Source organism: Nanorana parkeri, unplaced genomic scaffold (genome assembly GCF_000935625.1).
Source record: "Nanorana parkeri isolate BGI_ZX_2015 unplaced genomic scaffold, ASM93562v1 scaffold621, whole genome shotgun sequence".
NCBI lineage: Eukaryota > Metazoa > Chordata > Amphibia > Anura > Dicroglossidae > Nanorana > Nanorana parkeri.
The window spans coordinates 637,892-657,931 of NW_017306889.1; the positions used below are offsets into that span (position 1 = coordinate 637,892).

The 20,040-nt window shown below is 39.1% G+C and overlaps 1 protein-coding gene across 1 annotated transcript in view; it reads left to right on the forward strand.

Moving 5' to 3' along the window:
• Positions 1-20,040, forward strand: part of LOC108792265 (fibrillin-2-like) — a 153,745-nt gene that overhangs the window by 58,568 nt on the left and 75,137 nt on the right. Inside the window, exon 5 of the mRNA XM_018563004.1 lies at positions 4,050-4,145. Coding sequence (XP_018418506.1) covers positions 4,050-4,145 — 96 coding nt within the window. The remainder of the gene's footprint in view (positions 1-4,049; positions 4,146-20,040) is intronic.

Here is a 20,040-nt window from a genome sequence, read left to right on the forward strand (position 1 = left end):
CTCTCCCCGACCGCGCGGGGGGGGGGGGGGGGGGGTCCTCACCTGCCCGGGGGTAAGGGAGTGCTACACAGACCTCACCATATATGGTCTTTTCATTACCCATGGTTACACTTCAAGTTCAGCAAAATGTGAAAGAGTGTAGTATCTAGTAATTAAAGCTGTTTCTAGTGAATGAAGTAATGCACATGTGTGGTTGATAGATTTATTGTTTATGCACCTGTTTCCAGTTCACTGGATCACTGCACATTCCTTAGATCTCATTACATCTCACAATTCTATATCACACAAGCTTAAACAAACTGACATTCTTTGTTTTTCTAGCATAACTTTAGTTTTGTTTTTTTCATTATACCTCAGCATAATGTTTTACAGCTTTCGATTGACTAGACATATGATGCTCTTGGGGGTTTGAACTAGGTCCTCGTGGCTTTGGTAAACTGCCAGCTTCAAGCATCCAGTTAGTCTGTATCTTCATACTGTCAAGCTGTCCAAGTCTGTTGCTTTTTCTGCACTTTTCTAGGTTCATCTTGGCAATTTTTCTAGGGGTGTTGTCAAATTTGGAATCCTTATAGAAAGGAAACCATTTGTTAGAAAGTAACACAAAATAATAGAAAAGAGAGAAATTTCTCATGAGCAAGAGACGGGAAAGGCTGGGAAATTTTCCATACCAATTTCCCATGACCAGAGACTTTTCTAAATGTTTTATTTCCCACATACAGACAGATTAGGACATTTTGTAGTGGTGTTTGACAAAATGGCTATGTGATAATTGAGGACATACTTTACATGCATGTTACAAAGCATGAGAATGAATTACTATATGTCCTAATTATCCTAGCAACCTTTGAAAGCATCAAATGACACAAGAACACTTATGTTTCTATTAACATTCAATTTTATCAAAAGTATTTTTTTTATTTTTTTTTAATCCTGAAACTTACCATCATTAGTAGCTTATGCTTTACATCTTTTATTTTGGTTGACTTTTCAGCACTACATTTTATCAGTGTGTATCTGCTTGATTAAAAAGGAAACAATGAAATCCTTGGCACTCACTATATCACTGAAACATACAGAGTTTGAGCTTGCCAATATATTGATGTGGAGATAACATGTTTGGATACACCATCCCCACACCATCACTCCCCACCTTAACAATCGCTTTATCATTTTAGATTTGCACTGAAATATTTTGAGAAAGAAATAGGAGGTCACCATTGCTGACCTACTTGTAAAAATATTAACTATCTGGCTTAAGTACAGATCCAGAACAAGCATTGGAAAGTCAGAACTTCTGATCTGTATATATGTTCCAAGTCAGTGCCTTAGAAAGAAATAACATGATTTTTTTCTTTCATTTTGGTCAGGGCAGGGAATGAATAAAAGCTTTGTAATTTTTGTTGAGATTTCACTATTCTGCTCTGGCATTTTTATCACTTTCAGGCCCAATGACAGTGGTCACCAGGACAAACAAAGGGAGTGAGGCTCCCCAACAAGGAACATAGACATCAATAAAACCCCTTTAAACTGGAAAGCACAGACTTACCATACTAAACGATCCCCTCCAGTGCTCCTCCCTCACTGGTGCTTTCAATTTCGTCCCTGTCTTTTTCTGATTCTTCGGCTGCTTGATTGGGTGGGCCCCAATCATGTAACTCCCACACATGTGCTTGGGGTTTGCCAAGCCTTTGCACTGAGCTATCCATGGGCGGCTCTGTGCCTAGAAAAAAAAATTGCTGACATACAGAAAGAAGCTTCTACGGCAGAAGAGACCTACTCAGTCTCGTCTGTCATAGAAAGCCTGCCGATTGGTAATTGTTTATTTTTTAGGCTTCACTTCTACTTTACCACTCTATCCAAACTAAAAAAATATGCTTAAAGCTGTTGAGTGAGCAAAGCAGCCAGGTTAATTGCAATATCATATAAAGAGGACTGCAGTGGCCACCTTCATATCCACTTAGTACAGGTTCCTTTTAAGCAAGTTTAAAAGGTGCTATTTACATGTTTGGGTTCATGGATTAAGCTGCCCATACACCTTGTGATCATCGGACGAAACTTTTTGTCCGATGATCGAACTGTTGATTTTCGTACGGCAGCCCCATCTTGCCCCGATTATCGCAAGGTTCAATCAGCTCTATTTTAAAAAAAAAAACACCTGGACGAATTGGCGTAATCGACTGCACGTATTTTCATTTGCGCATGAGAACTGTTAATCGTACAAATTTTGACGTACGGAAACGCCACCAACCTTGCGAAAATCGTACGATTGACCGAAGTTTTCTAACCTGATGGATAATCAAAAGTCGATCGATTGTACAGTATTTGTGGTTGTACACTGCCCATCAACCCTACGAATATCGGACGAAAACTCGATTGCATACGAAAATCGGCCGATAATCGTACGGTGTATGGGCACCTTTATACAGACAAGCATCTGCCTTGCATTAACCTCTGTTCAGCTGTGGCTTGTCTCCTTGCCCCTAAAAGAAACTCACCACAACTCCATATGAAGCAAAGGATCCCTACAGTAACTAAAACATGTAATTTTAATGCAAAGCAGCAGAAAAAAAAAAAATCTGTTAGAAACTGCATTTAGGCTTTTGTGAGGTTTCTACCCTGGTTATATGAATAACCTTGTTTCACATTTGGCTGTTTTGATGAAACTCTTTGAACTTCAACTAGGTGCATTGCAGTTCTGTCAAAAAGATTTGGGCACTACAGATGCTATTTAAATTTTCTTTTACTAGAATAAGTGGAGGGAGGAAATCAATATCTCTGCCTTCCAATGCTGGACTGGGCTGATCATGACATTCCATATGATATCAGTCAGTCACCATCATTCGGCTTCTGTTCATATTGTCTGTGCCTCCCTGATTTAAGTATTGACATTTCCACTCGGCCTTTCTAAATGCTTGTGTTTCCTGTGTCTGTCAGTTGCTCCCTTTTTTTTGGCCTCTCTCAATCCTTGCTTGTTCCATGCCTCTCCAAGTTCATGATCCTCCTGACCTTTTTCTCCTTGTCTGTAGTAATCTTTTTCTGGTCTTTGCTACTTCTGTTGCTCGTCTGCTCTATGCCTCTCAGGCCCCGTTCACACCAGGGCGTTTCGGCGCGCATTTTTTTCCACACTGAAATGCATGCAAATCGAAATCCCATGTATTTCTATGAGCTTATTTTGTGGCGCTTATCAGCTTGTTTTACTCCATAGGCTTCAATGGAAACTTGCGTTCTTGCACTTTTTCACGCTTTTATTTTGCACGTTTTTGCAGCTGAGACTGCTTTTCATTGGACAGCTGAAAAGAGCCTTAAAATACTCTTACATATGAACAGAAAACGCCTGTAAAACATGTTGAAAAGCGCAATAAAAATGTGCAAAAACGCGCCAAAAAATCTCTGAAACGTTGTCGCCCTGGTGTGAATGGGGTCTCATGGTCTGTGACTATCCTGATCTTTGCTTCTTCCAATTCCTTGCCAGCTGACTTTCTTAATATTTACATGCTACATGCCTATAACATTAATCTCACACCATCCTTGCATGCCTCCAATTCATAGCTCAGTGTTCATACGCTAAAAACCAAATGAAGATCTACACCTTTACTTTATAGATAATTTTGTATGCATTCTTTGTATTCCCATAGTATTTTGTGCTCCGACCTAAGGTCTGCTCTACTGTACATTTGCTTTTGAGTTTGAGATCAGTGATTTGCTTTTGTTCCTCCACAGAGTTATGAATACATGGTAAATGCATTGTGAATGCATTTCAGATGCATTGAGGGGAATTTATGAAAACCGGAGCAGACGAAATCTGAGCAGTTGCCCATGGCAACCAATCAGCTTCTCTCTTTCATTTTGAAAGCTTAACTGAACTGCTCCGCATTCTGTCTGCACCAGTTTTAATAATTAACCCCAGTGCATGTTAACCCTAATATACTTTCATTTTTTTTCTGAGTACATCTAGTTTGTAATTCATTGTGCAAGATGTGTTTAGTTTAAAGTGTAAGTGACACCCTTTGCCTTTTCAAAATGAATAACAACTTTTTTTGTCCTTAAAGCGGTCTGTGAAAATGGTTGTCAGAATGGAGGACGTTGCATTGGGCCCAATAGATGTGCGTGTGTCTATGGCTTTACAGGACCTCAGTGTGAAAGAGGTAAGATTTGTTTGTTTTTTCATTGTATACCAGATATATAAATATACGGGAAAGACTGAAGAACTTCATGATTAGTTTTTCTTCTTTTATAAACATGTATATACAAGTTTTTTTAGCAGATGTTTAATGTTATTATAGTGTAAAGGTGTCCATACACCTTACAATTTATCTGCAGATTTTCTGGGGTCAGATGGAAAAAGTGCAACAGATTGGCCCAGGTGGAGATTACTCCATCCACACAGTTAAGTGTAGATGGAGGAATCTGTTGCACCTTTTCCATCTGACCACAGAAAATCTGCAGATAATTGTAAGGTATATGGCCAGCTTAATGATATGTTCACTTATGTTAATTTCTTGCAGCTGAATTAGGGATCGTTCACACACCAGAATATATGAGTTCACATGCATTGTAGGTGTTTTTGCATTTTTGAAACTTTGTATCTGAATTGGCATGAAAAACATCAAACTGCAGGTCTATACACCCAAAATACAGGACATTTTTCCTTTATACTGTGAATAAATGTGCAGTGTAGTTATAAACAGAATCTCTTGGATGGGTTTTCTAATGTTCATGCATTTTGCGTGTACAGGAAAATGCCGCAAACTGCAGGCCAACTTAACTATTGTAATTTTACTGGTTTCCATTCCACATGACCTTAAATGCAAAAGTTGCCTGAGAGAAAAGAAAGAAGGGAAACTTTATTTCATTTAGTTCAAGTATAAAACTCAATATTTAAAAACACAGACTAAATGTTCCTCTGCTGTAAGCTTAAAACAAGTATCTTTTTTTTTATTTCAAATGCATGAATGGGCTCCTAATCTGCCCACTGCGTCCAATGAGAAATGTCCAAGTTTTTCATATTGCCACAAAGGAAGCAAAGCCACATCTGTGTTTATGGAATAAACACTGCACAGTGCCCTCCTAATGGCTATCAGCATGCGTAAATACAGCTGAAGCTTGTAGACACAGCTGTGTCTATGGTTCTGTCATGGCACTAGGAAAAATGTTAACAATTCCTACTGGGTGCAAAGAATGCTTTAAGACAGTGTGTAAATTTAAGGAGAAAAAGACAGGTGATAGGTAGTATAGAATAGTTCACTCTTCCATACCTCCCAACTGGACCTGATTTGGAGGGGCTGTCCTTTATTTGGAACCAAATCCCTCTGTCCTTCTTTCCTCCTCAGTTGTCTCTCTCTTTGGTCTGATGTACAGATATCTATGAAAAGGTTTTATTTATCTACCAAAAGTTTTATTCTATACATAAACCTTTATCTTTTTTCTTAATGATCTTGTTTGCTATTTTAAAAATTCGGTATAAAGGAAAAGTAACAGTATAAAAAAAACAATTCTCGGTTTAACCAATTATTTTTGGCATATAAATTCCTAATGGTCCACATTAATGGGGGCATGTCCATTGCCTTAAATACATTCTACTGGAAGGTGTCCCTCTTTCTCTTCTCAGAAAGTTGAGAGGTTAGCTGTTCTGTCTTAGCTGATGGTTGTAAGCTGGCCATACACCTTACAACCATCGCACGACTCTCGTTGTGCGATGGTTGTAAGGTGATTAAAATTTCGTACGATCTGCCCATCTTGGACAGGCAGATCATACTTGTGATCATCGCAAGCCCTCCCCGCTGCGGGGAGGGCTTCCGATGATTTTTGTTTGGGCATACAGTATATTTTATTGGTAAATGCTGTGGAGCTGGATTTCTCATTCACCATGCTATATGTGTAGGGTGAGAGGACTGAGCAGGGCTTTCTCACCATTTCCCAATGTTCCTGCAATGTGCTTTGAACGTAAAGGGCTGTGGGCCGAGCTGTGTGAGGCTATTCACTGATAGAACTAAGAATGCTGCCAACATTTAAGCAACTACAGCAGAAAAAACGGTGACAACAATGCAGTGATTTTACTATAGTAAGAAGAGCATTGTCACCTTATCAAAGGAAGTGCCTAACCAATGGTTCTTCTGGCAGGCCCAACAGGTATTTTCAAAACAAAGAGCTCAGTCTTGTTGCTTTGGGCACCCTTGATTGCATATGAAATGTTATAGATTCACCACAGTTCTACTTTAAACATTTACATTTTTCACTGCACAGTAAACCATATTTTTAGTTTGGGTGGAATTTGCCATTGGGGTACTTTTCTCTTCTGGAGACTGTTCAGAATGCTCTTACCTGCCAATAAACCGAAGACATTTCTGTCTTACAGAAAAGGAATCCAGATGCTGTTTTAAAGGCTCAGAAATATATCTAGTTTGTACAAATAAGATTTAACTTTGCCTTTGCAACCAAGTTAATGAAAATATTACAAACACCATACAATGTGATGATTGCCAAAAGTTGTGCAAATCAGATAAGATACTACTATAATATTTTATCATTTATCATACTGTTCTTTATACAACTCAGTGTCCTCTGTTTGACCCTGTTCTGTATGAAACCATATTATTATTGTCATCATATTTGTAATAGGAAAAATTACATTGCTAGTTTGGGTTTTGATACCTCACAAAAGAGTCTGAAAAATCAACAAACATATACATAAATATCTTAAAGTGCACTTGCCAATCTATACAATGGTTTATGCACTTTGCCCCTCCCCTCTGGTCTTTGAAGTGACACTAAACTCAGGAGTTAAATCTTATAAATGCATTCAAGTACCGGAACTATTAACAAAAAAATTATCTTATTTGTGTATCACTCGGCTGTAGATCCTCAAATCATCTCTGAATTGGTGCCGACACTGCCCTTCCTTCTGGAGGGTTGCTTCTTTTGTTCCCCATGGTCCCTGTGTGTGTTGTAAAGTAGCCACCGCTCCAAGCTCATGTAGTCCATGATGGACTATAATCTTATGTTTAGTTTTCTCATTTGTATTGAAATTATAGTTCATCATGGGAGTGAGCTTGGAGCGGTGACTTCTTTACAAAACACACAGGGTCCATGGTGAACAAAAGTAACCACCCTCCAGAAGGAAGGAAAGTGTCAGCACCAATTCAGAGATGATTTGAGGGTCTACAGCTGAGTGATACACAAATAAGATACATTTTTGTTAATAGTTAGGGTACTTGAATGCATTTTAAAGGTTTAACTCCTTAGTTTCATGTCACTTTAAAGCTTATAAAGCTCCTTCACAAGGATTCTCTGGGGTACAATAATCAATAACGGAACATAGATATTCCTATCCACTCTCCATTATACTTTGCTGTGGCATGCTTTAATACTGCATCATGCAGCCTGCATTTTGAGGCCCATACATAAAATGCAGGGTTTGGTATGGAGCCTGCAGTATCCTATGGAGTTAATATAAATGTACTGTATTATTTTATTGTAAAGCAGTTGCTTTTTAATTAGATCCCTCTGAACCCCTTAGGAATTTTCTATATTTCTGTATGAACAGCTTCTAAATAGTGATGTGAACATCTAACTCCTAATCATAACTACAAACAAACACAGTCTTACTCAAAGCTATACATTTTCATCACTTGGCACTGAAAGGGTTTATAGACAAATTTCTCCACTTTAAAGTAGGGGAATTCTGCAGAGTGGGCGGGTATGACAAGCATATGTCAGGCTATTGCAACTTATTACACAAAAGCACTGTTTGAAAATGGGCCAAGGAAAGCTCACACTACATATGTACACATACTAAACAATGTGTGTTTTTGTGGTGTTTTCACAAATACCACTGTGAAAATATATGTCCCCTCCTTCCACAACCACAGCCCCTACACAGCGAAGAAGTTGTAATGTGGTTTTGTCATCAAGACGGGTGAAAGAAAGGACTGTTTATAAGAAGCCCCTGTAGGAAGGCATGTGGACACCACCAGTTGACCTTCTGACTGTAATTCCGGTGCTCAGGAAATTGATTAGTCAGTGATCTGAAGTTTGTCTTTCTCATCTTGGACGAAGCATTTCTCGCCATGTCTGTGGAAAAAATTCTCACTACTCTTCTTATTAACTGACAGTCACTGAGAGAAATAAACACTGAAATGCATAAAACCAAGTGCTAGGTATTAGTAAACGTTGTGTGCTTGCTTTTACCTAAACATTCTTTATCTTTAAAGTGACACTAAACTCAGGAGTTAAATCTTAGAAACACTTTCAAGTACCTTAACTTTTAACAAAAATGTAGCTTATTTGTGTATCACTCAGCTGTAGATCCTCAAATCCTCTCTGATTTTGTGCTAACACATTTTTTTTTTGGAGGGTGGCTACTTTTGTTCCCCATGGTCCCTGTGTGTGTTGTAAAGTAGCCACTCCAAGCTACCTCCTGTGATGGACTACATTCTCACGTTTAGTTTACTAATTTGTATTGAAGTTGTAGTCCATCACGGGAGCGAGCTTGGAGCGGTGGCTACTTTACAACCCACACAGAGATGATTGCTATTTCTGTAAACTGTTTTAATACAGTGAAGCCAGAGAATGTAAATGTAAAGGTGGCAAAAGACAATTATGGCTTCACTGCCTTGCAGCAATTTGTTTCTGGGATCCCTGATTGGCCTTGCTCTGTATAGAATGGTGATAGAAATTCTCCTATTCTGACATCATACCTTGGGGCACAAAAAGGGAGAACGCTTCTGCACAAATATATACAGTACCTAGAGGTATAGTCACATCTAGAGGAAACAAAGCAAACAGTAAATCTTCTCGTTTTGTAAAACCTAGGTTAAGAAAATTTATTACATTTTTTAATAATACGTTTCTATGAAAGTATAGAAGTAACTTTACAAATAAAGGAAAAGCCTTTAGTAAAATCATACACATGGGCACACATTTTAGATTTTTTTCTGACTCTGGACTAATAAGCTCATAGTAGTGATTTTTTTTACCATTTACAAACCCCTGGAGAATGTCTTTGAGTCCGTTCTGGGAGACGAAACAAGCTCGCCAGCTGTGTATATATAGGAGCTGTCTAGCCAAGCAAAACATATCAAAATAGTGCTCAGGCCACAGGATGGTATCACTTTCATGTTAGTCAGAGCCTCCTCCAATGAGTAATGCCACCAATTACACCACAGAACTCTCAGACAATGTAAATGTGTACCATATATCGTCTTAAAACATATCTAAACCTAAAAACTAACATTTAATAATTTGCAGCTTACTAGTCCTTAAATGAGGTGGCAGTATAATTTATTTTAGGTTTTTATCCTTTAATTTCACCTGGCAATCCTGCAGATAACATACTTCCAGATCTAGATAGATAGATAGATAGATAGATAGATAGATAGATAGATAGATAGATAGATAGATAGATAGATAGATACTGTGGATAGATAGATATATCCTTGCTAGACACCTCTTTAGAAAGTGGTATTGGCTTCTTCACTGTTACATACTCCTTCAGTAAGCAACAGTGGGATATTTGGCTGTGGACTATGTTAAAGAGCATCATATCATGGCACATAACCAGGAGGCATCAAGAGTGAAATCTTAAAAAGTGTACAGTCCTCTGTCTAAGAAAAACCTTAGTTTTTTAGTGAAATCCCCCCCCATCAATCACGACATCCATGATGACGACGACTTGAAGCAAAAAAAACATAAATAAAACTAGAAAAAAAAATAGAAAAAAAAAAACAGACGACCGCCGACCCGTCCGCCCGCGATTAACTCCCGCCACAGAATGGCATTCTGACAGATGCCAGCAAACCATAAACAATTGGGCAGAGCTAGCGGTAACATCATCGCTAGCTCCGCCCAACTGTATACATTTGTCTGGCACCTGACAGGACTTAGCTGTGAGCCATGATTGGGCAAAGTCATCATCACTTTGCCCAATCATGGCTCTTACAGTGCACTGTGCAGTGATTGGGCAAAGTCTTAGGTCAGCCATAGGTCAGGTGCATTGCCTTACCCAATCAGGGCTTCACAAGGCACTGTTGCTCGACTCGAACATCGAGACCATCCCTAGCTATAATATCTACCAAGTGCAAGATGCACAGTGTGTGAATATTTTTTGATGGATTATCTAAAAACACTTTAGAAAAGGCTATGTTTGTATTGAGTATGAGTAATAGTTTGTATATAGAAAATGATGGATTGTATGTAAATGATTACATTGTTGGCTATACATATTTACAGTGCACTAATCTTTTACTACTGTGATACACAATATATATTCAAATACAAATGTACAGTCATGGATCTACACAACTTGTGCTTTATCACTTTGACATCTATCATAAACAATCATAGTACAAAAAACGGATGGTTTAGTTTATCAGTAGACTTATATTCACGCTGGTCTGTGTCTGGGGTTAGACCAATTCTTTCAATCTTGAGATGTATTCATGTACAGCTTGAAGAGCGGAAGCATTGAATATACTATTAAATAATGTGTTCATCTGCTAGTTTAGTGTTTCAAGTCACATAGGCAAAACTTTAACATAAAAGGAGAACATTAAACACAAACTCCAGAGGAAACTTTTTGTATGTATAGCGTGGGGAAGTAACGTCTTAATCCATGGTGCTACATACCTTTGATAAATTTTGGATGAACTGCTGGAGCTCATCCTTTTGCAAACACTTGGACACAGGTTAAAGTATATGTCAGAGCAAAATTAAAAACACATGCTGTATATATTGGAAATGCATACAAATATAGAAGAATTGCTGTTGATGTGACAGAAATGCAATACTACGCTCCTACATCCTGTTGTGGGCTGACGAAACACAGCATTTCTGTGTACTGAGTGTTGTCAGCCCTGTCCAGTTTTCTCTTGGCAGACTACTCAGACCTACCAACACTCCTGTCTCCAAAAAATAAAGGCTAATCATATTGTAGTCCCAAGATAAGGGACGTTTAATTCCTCGTTTTCTAGTGGCTCCCTGCAGCACTCTCCCCCCGCAGCATGCACTGGTGCCTCCATCAGCTAAGCTGAGCTATGGAGGGCCCCGTGTGTGCCCAGGCATGCCCGCAAGTGGCTGTGTGCGTCCATCGACACACACAGCACTGCGGCAGGCCATGCCCCTCCTGTCCGCCCAACAGATTGGTTGACGCAGAAGGAGCCCATGGCTCCTCTGCCCTCAATCTCTTCCCATGCAACCAGTGAGTTTGGATGGAGGATCGCTTCGGGGGACCCGCAGTGGTGGCAAGCGACACTGACCAGTAAGTGTGGGGGGTTGGCAGGGGACTCAAAAAGGTACTGGGCATTTTCTACCTTAATACAGAGAATGAAACACCCAGCCTTTAGTAATCCTTTAACTATACATACACGTGACTAAAAATTAAGGGTTTACATACACTTTAACTACACATATTGATTTCACCCTATCTTGAGAGAAATAAATAGATACTGTCAAAAAATGTTTCATAAGAAAGAGTACTTATCTGCCTGGCAAAGAATAGATGCCCTCTTCCTCGAGCACTATTGATTTTTCAGTTTTTCTTTAAAACCAAGCTAAACACAGCTGAGCTCGGATGATCCAAAATGTTTCTTTTTTCCTAAAACAAACTTAAATGTTTATGCACAAAAAAAAGTATGAAAGATCAGTAACAGATGAATTTTATTCCTCTATTGCTGGGGAGTCATTAATGCTGATTGATCTGCCCCTGTATAATGTAAATATCTCTTAGTGTATTTATTTTACACACTAGAACAAAGACATGGATAATTGCTCTTATGTCATACCCAGCTCAAGCAACTGTGGGCCTGATTTTAATCAATGGCAGGCTGCACTTTATTAAGTTCCTATAGAGTTGATTGGTGCCTATGGAAACACTTCTGACATACAGTATATACAGAAAGACTTTTCCATTAAAGGAGGTCTACAGTCACATCATATACAGTGCTACAATTCGGTTCTTGAACCGGAAGTTCGGCAAAATTTTGCTTCCGTTTGCGAACTCAGCTTTGGGTGACGAACACAACCGCAGCCATCTTCCCTGCTCTGACACGACCTCTAGTCGAGATCGCGGTCTGATCACAGTTTGATTCAGTTCGCGTCCGATTTGGTTCGCGACCAGAACCGTGGCGAATTAAGTTCGTGAACCGCGGTACCACTGTACTATCCTGCTATAACATCAGCATTGTTATAGGACTATGTACTTGATGTGATGCAGTCTGGATTTCTCAAGACTACATATCCCATCATGCATTGCTTCCAGCACGCAGTAATAGTGGTACATTGTTCAGACGTTAGGTTGTAGTTAAGAAGGCACAAGGAAGTGCACATTCACAGGCCTGCATGAAATTGTGTCAGTGCATTGAGCAAGTACATTCTATAGGCATCTTTAGTAAGTAAGTTTACAAACCTCTAGATCATTACAGAATATTTGGTGTCACCTTGATGTTCTAATTCTCGTCTTAGTTCTCAATCAATGATTCAAAAAGTACAGGAGCCAGAGACAGGCAGGTCACTGTTATTTTAATAGATCACCCAAGGCAGCCCCTGTATTAAAGGTTCCCTTTAGTAAAGACATGCAACTTGCTGAAAATTCTGGGATAGTTTTGCACATACCTAATGTGTATTTCCACTTTTGCAGCCAAATATGGATAACACGTGCTTAATATTTGTTACATGTTCTCATTCACATAGAATAACGTAATATTTAAAAAACTGCATTGTGTTCATTATGACATTGACTTACATAACTGACATTGACTGGCATAATGGCACTGCTGGAACAGCAAAAGGGCATTTATAAAATTATTGCATGGCAATTTTATGGTACAGTATGTAAAAGCCCCAACTAGAAATTATGCTCTGCTGGATCTGGTAATCTCAAACAATGCAGAGCTTATTACAAATGTTCATATAAAAGAATATCTGGGTAGCAGTGACCATAATATGATTTCATTTAACTTAAGTTGTAAGCAACATGCACATACTGGAAAAATAAAAACACTTAACTTCAGGAGAGTAAATTTTCACATGCCGAGGGCTGCTCTTGAAGACTTAAACTGGGAGGGAATATATTCATCAAAAAACACAGAACAAAAATGGGAATGTTTCAAAACAATTGTTCGCAAACATACTTCAAAATATATTAATGTAAGCAATAAGTTTAACAGGGTAAAAGTAAAACCCATGTGGCTCACATCCAATGTTAAAAAAGCCATAATGAATAAGAAAAGGGCGTTTAAAAATATAAAAATGAAGGAACACTGTCGTCATTTGAAAGCTACAGATTGCAACAATTCAAAATGAACGACAGGTTGTAGTGGAATACAGTCCTTACAGAATGTCTCCTACTTACAAGCAGATCTGAATGCTCTGTGTAGTTGGGCTTCTATTTGGCAAATAAGGTTCAATGTTGATAAATGTAAACTGCACTTGGGGACTAAAAACATGCATGCATCATACACTCTAGGGGGAGTATGTTTGGGGGAGTCAATGATGTAGAAAGATCTGGGTGTTCTGGTAGACCATAGACTCAATAATAGCATGCAATGTCAAGCCGCAGTCTCTAAAGCAAGAATCCAGAGATAGAGACATAATCCTGCCCCTGTACAAAGCATTAGTAAGACCTCATCTGCAATATGCAGTTCAGTTTTGGGCACCAGTTCACAAAAGGATGTTGTGGAACTAGAGAAAGTGCAGCGAAGGGCGACTAAACTGATAAGAGGCATGAAGGAGCTCAGCTATGAGGAAAGATTAGCTGACCTGAATTTGTTCTCTCTGGAGAAGAGGCAATTAAGGGGGGACATGATCACCATGTATAAATACATAAATGGTCCATATAGTGAGCTTGGTGCCAAATTATTCACGTTAAGGTCACTGGAAAGGACAAGGGGGCATTCTTTGCGTCTGGAGGAAAAAGGGTTTAACCTTTGCATACGCAAAGGATTCTTCACATAACAGACTCCCCCAGGAGCTAGTTCTAGCTAGCTCAGTTAATTGTTTTAAAAAAATCTGGGTGTATTCCTAAATGCACAGAATATTACTGGATATTGAGTTATTACAGGTATATTAAGCATCAGAGATTGTTGATCCAGGAAATATCCGATTGCCTTATGGGGTCAGGAAGGAATTTTTTTCCCCTGTTGGAACAAATTGAACCATGCTTTATAGGGTTTTTTTTGCCTTCCTCTGTATCAACAGTGGAAAATTGGGGGCATAGCGTTCTGTTATAGGTTTTTTTTTTCTCATCTCTATAGGTTTAACTCGATGGACTTGTGTCTTTTTTCAACCTGACTAACTATGTAACTAGCTGCTTACATTTTACTTGCTGAAAAAATAGCTTTGTCCTGCTATATAATGTTAAGGAGGAGTCCAGGGAGTTATATTTACGATAATTAACCCTATCTGTACTGTGCTGGCAGATCCCATTATCAGCTGTAAACTAGATTTATACACTGTCTGTTCTAACAAAGGGTTACAGATCTCAAACTGGGTCCCAAGTTTTAATCCCAGGCAGGACACTAACTGCATGGAGTTGGCATGTTCTCCCTGCTCTTGCGTAGGTAGTCCAGTATGTATATGTGAGATAGGGACCTTAGATTGTAAGCTCCTTAAGGGCATGGACTGATATGCATGTACACTATGTAAAGCTCTGTGAACATTGATGGCGCTGTATACCTGTAATAAATAAATAAACAGTGGAAAATGTTTTCACAATGAATCAGTTTAAAGTCTCCACTGTAAGTGCATGTGACCGGATGATAATGCATGGGTGCAGCTGGGAGATAGTGACAGATACTGCTGTATTAGCAGGGTACATGGATTCAGATTAAATTTTCCAGCCGGTGGAGCTACTTTTACTTCTGACAGCAAGTGTTGCAGTCACATGTGCAAAGGAAGTATCGGTTATGCTTGCGCACCAACGTCAATCTCTCATCGTGTATGAGCAGGGTATATTACCTATTTGGTTGCCCTAAAAGTATTTCAGTTGCATTTCTTGCTTTGAAGAACCATGGCTATAGCAATTTGTTTTACATACCATAAGACCTGCTGTGGTTTCTTCATACATTAAACTCTGCATAGGCACAAGTTTGCTGCATGAAGGAGGTGGTGTGACTACAAGGGTCCTGCTTTTCTTTCTACATCTGGGATATTTTACTGCCCAGTTAATACAGCCGTGGGAATTGTAACCCTGGTGAACTGATAGCAAGAAACCGCAACAAACCCCCATCAGTTTTCTCCAGGGCTTTTCCTGCTTAGACTAAGTCCTTTCCGTGAAGTTCTTATGAGAGAGGAGGAACTGCATTACTAGACGTATGACAAACGAAATGTCTAACAGCCACTTAAAATTCCTTTCCCTTGATTTAAGCAAAATAAAATTCATATACGAGACATGCCATTTACTTGCATTTATTTCTTTTCCGTTTCATTAAATTAGTGATGTTTTTGTTGGCTCGCAGCCATGTGTTGTATAAAGTGTTGGAATTAGGAGGAGCAATAATGTAGGACGTGATGGAAGATAATAGTTGTTTACTTCAAATTCTACTTCAAAACCCAAGGCCATATTTGGTTGGCAGCTTTATTTGATGTGTGAGATTTATATACATTGCAAGCATTTTAATTTCCTTTTGCCATTTAGGGAGATGTTGCAACAGCCATTTCAGTGCAATGTTCTTGGAAAATGGGCAAGTAACTCTTTTTCTCCAAAAGGGCCCATTCACACCAGAGGATGCGAGTTATGCGTTTATATTAAAGGATTCTTCACATAACAGACTCCCCCAGGAGCTAGTTCTAGCTAGCTCAGTTAATTGTTTTAAAAAAATCTGGGTGTATTCCTAAATGCACAGAATATTACTGGATATTGAGTTATTACAGGTATATTAAGCATCAGAGATTGTTGATCCAGGAAATATCCGATTGCCTTATGGGGTCAGGAAGGAATTTTTTTCCCCTGTTGGAACAAATTGAACCATGCTTTATAGGGTTTTTTTTGCCTTCCTCTGTATCAACAGTGGAAAATTGGGGGCATAGCGTTCTGTTATAGGTTTTTTTTTTCTCATCTCTATAGGTTTAACTCGATGGACTTGTGTCTTTTTTCAACCTGACTAACTATGTAACTAGCTGCTTACATTTTACTTGCTGAAAAAATAGCTTTGTCCTGCTATATAATGTTAAGGAGGAGTCCAGGGAGTTATATTTACGATAATTAACCCTATCTGTACTGTGCTGGCAGATCCCATTATCAGCTGTAAACTAGATTTATACACTGTCTGTTCTAACAAAGGGTTACAGATCTCAAACTGGGTCCCAAGTTTTAATCCCAGGCAGGACACTAACTGCATGGAGTTGGCATGTTCTCCCTGCTCTTGCGTAGGTAGTCCAGTATGTATATGTGAGATAGGGACCTTAGATTGTAAGCTCCTTAAGGGCATGGACTGATATGCATGTACACTATGTAAAGCTCTGTGAACATTGATGGCGCTGTATACCTGTAATAAATAAATAAACAGTGGAAAATGTTTTCACAATGAATCAGTTTAAAGTCTCCACTGTAAGTGCATGTGACCGGATGATAATGCATGGGTGCAGCTGGGAGATAGTGACAGATACTGCTGTATTAGCAGGGTACATGGATTCAGATTAAATTTTCCAGCCGGTGGAGCTACTTTTACTTCTGACAGCAAGTGTTGCAGTCACATGTGCAAAGGAAGTATCGGTTATGCTTGCGCACCAACGTCAATCTCTCATCGTGTATGAGCAGGGTATATTACCTATTTGGTTGCCCTAAAAGTATTTCAGTTGCATTTCTTGCTTTGAAGAACCATGGCTATAGCAATTTGTTTTACATACCATAAGACCTGCTGTGGTTTCTTCATACATTAAACTCTGCATAGGCACAAGTTTGCTGCATGAAGGAGGTGGTGTGACTACAAGGGTCCTGCTTTTCTTTCTACATCTGGGATATTTTACTGCCCAGTTAATACAGCCGTGGGAATTGTAACCCTGGTGAACTGATAGCAAGAAACCGCAACAAACCCCCATCAGTTTTCTCCAGGGCTTTTCCTGCTTAGACTAAGTCCTTTCCGTGAAGTTCTTATGAGAGAGGAGGAACTGCATTACTAGACGTATGACAAACGAAATGTCTAACAGCCACTTAAAATTCCTTTCCCTTGATTTAAGCAAAATAAAATTCATATACGAGACATGCCATTTACTTGCATTTATTTCTTTTCCGTTTCATTAAATTAGTGATGTTTTTGTTGGCTCGCAGCCATGTGTTGTATAAAGTGTTGGAATTAGGAGGAGCAATAATGTAGGACGTGATGGAAGATAATAGTTGTTTACTTCAAATTCTACTTCAAAACCCAAGGCCATATTTGGTTGGCAGCTTTATTTGATGTGTGAGATTTATATACATTGCAAGCATTTTAATTTCCTTTTGCCATTTAGGGAGATGTTGCAACAGCCATTTCAGTGCAATGTTCTTGGAAAATGGGCAAGTAACTCTTTTTCTCCAAAAGGGCCCATTCACACCAGAGGATGCGAGTTATGCGTTTATATTGAAGGCACGGTGCAATGCAACATTACAATGCATCACACTGTTAACCTTTATTTTTATTTCTCTAAATTGTTTTGAAATATCATACAATTATATTTCATTCACTTCTATATACAGCAGCACATTGCAGTACGGTGTGGTGAATCGCAACATGCTGTACTTCATAAAAATGAAGCATGTCCCACTTTTTTTCAGTGCATTGGTGTGAACTGAGCTAATAGCATATTTGACATAGGCAAACTGCCCTGTCTATACTAAAATGTAGGACTATTTTTTTTCACCCAAGTTTACCTTTCTATTTAATAAAGACTACTAAAATATATTATTGAGGCACCTTTTAAAAGGATGGACCCACTTTACAGGGCTGATCTATAAATGTTCCGCCCACTGTATGCCTGGGTGACTAGTGCCCCTAGTTGGAGATGAGGAGCATAGGAAACTCTTATGCTCTTCAGGCCCATCTAGTGGTAGTATTGCCATATGAACAGCATTTGCCCAGCATATAACTAACATTTATTAATCAGTTGCCAAGCGTCCATTCTCAAAATTAAAGTGACATTAAAGTAAAAAAAAAATTTCCCCTCCCCCAATGTTCAGTAAAGCACTTACCTTAAATGATGTATCTTAATCCGATCTTCCTCTTCTTTCCTGTCCTTTTCAGCCTTCTCTCCAGCGCTGCTGCGGGTCTCCGATCCAGCGCTGACTTCTTTGTCCTTGCTGGCCCTTCCTGTCCCACAGTGTCTGCATGCGGATGCACGCGTCCATAGACTTACCTTGCGTCTCTCCTCGTCTCCCGGCCGAAAATTCGAACTGCGCATGCGCCCGCCCCAAGATGCTTTGTGGTCGCCCGAGCAGTTTCGGATTTTCAGACAGGATCGCACGGCGAAGACAGCGGTAAGGTTAAACCGCTTTTAAAGCGTTTAAAAAAAAACCTTTTTGCATATATCTACTGCTTGCTAGCAGTAGATATATGCAAAAAAAACGGAGGGTTTAGAAACCCTTTAATTTGAATGTACTGTACTACTTAATTTTTTCTATTATCTTTTCATATTCAGATTAATTAATTTTTGTGCATTTTAACACGTCATGCAACACGTCTTACATGGCCTTTCTGTTTGTGCTTTTTTCCCAGTGCATTTTATCTCCTGTTTTGTCTGTCTTGTCATTTCCTGTTCTGGAACCAATTTTGTCAGAAGTTGATAGGTAGTGATGTGCCTTTAGTTTCCAGACTATAAACAGGAATCTTTCTACCACCATGTGCTATACACATACAGATGAGCCGGGCCCATTACCATAAGGTTAGAGACGTCTTGACATTTATAGCACTTCAATTGCAGGACAATGCAAAAATGTGAATGACGTATAAGTAATGAAAACAGTCAGCATCCGATATGTGAAATATATATTTTATTAGTATTCACAGAAGGACAAATTAAGGATCACCTTAGAAAAAATCAAGTTAGACTTAAAATTGTATTTGTACCTTACCCATTCAATGTAAAAGATTCACTTGATAGCCTGCCCCTACTGCTGCATACCTTCACTATACTTCCCTGCTGCCCCATACACCCACCAAAGCCCCAATGCACCATCACTTTATATACATAGATGGGTTGTCAGTGTGATAATCAGTAAATCAGCAAGTTTGGTCAGTTTTCCAGAAAAGGTGGCATGTCAAGAAAAAAATTCAGCAAGTTTCATATTTAAGAAAAGTGGAAGTTTTACTTTATTACTCTATGTAAGCAGGTAGAGGAAACAAGTTTGTAATTTTAGAATTGTGATTGCATAAAAAAACTTTAGAAGAACTATTATACTTACAATTCAAAAAGTCCAAACGGTTGACTAGGGATGAGGTCTGGGTTTTCTGATACAATGGGTTAATGACAAATACCCAGGGTTTGTAAAGTTTACCGATCACAGACTTTTGTCCGTCAGAAATAAGGAACAACCTATAATGCAGTGTGTATCCTTTGCTCCTGGTAATCTGAGTCAAAAGAGCCACTGATTTGGAAAAAAGGATAACCCAACCCCCTTTCTATAAAAGTGTGAGCTCACAGCAGCAGTGGTGGTAGCATTACCAGAAACATGTTCATCATGGGAGATTCTCTGCTATGGACATATTTTTATATTTATATATCTACAATATATTGTCCACATGGGCATAACTACAAATCCTGGGGCCCCATGGCAAAACTTTGGGGCCCCTTGACTAACTTTCGCAACACCAAAACCGGGTGCTGTGTTTTTAGTCACTGAGCCAAAGATCTCTCCATGACCGGCTCTGCGATACTGAGTGCAGCAGCACTTGCCACTTACATTCCTCACATAACAGCCGCAGTCTCTGTATGTATGTATGTATATATATATGTACATATATATATATATACACAGGGCTTGAAAAATCCACTCGTCTGCTCGTCTGTGACGAGAGGACGGTGGAGCCCTCTCCACTTCCTGCATTCAGTGTCACTCTCCAGCTAGAGAAGCTGATG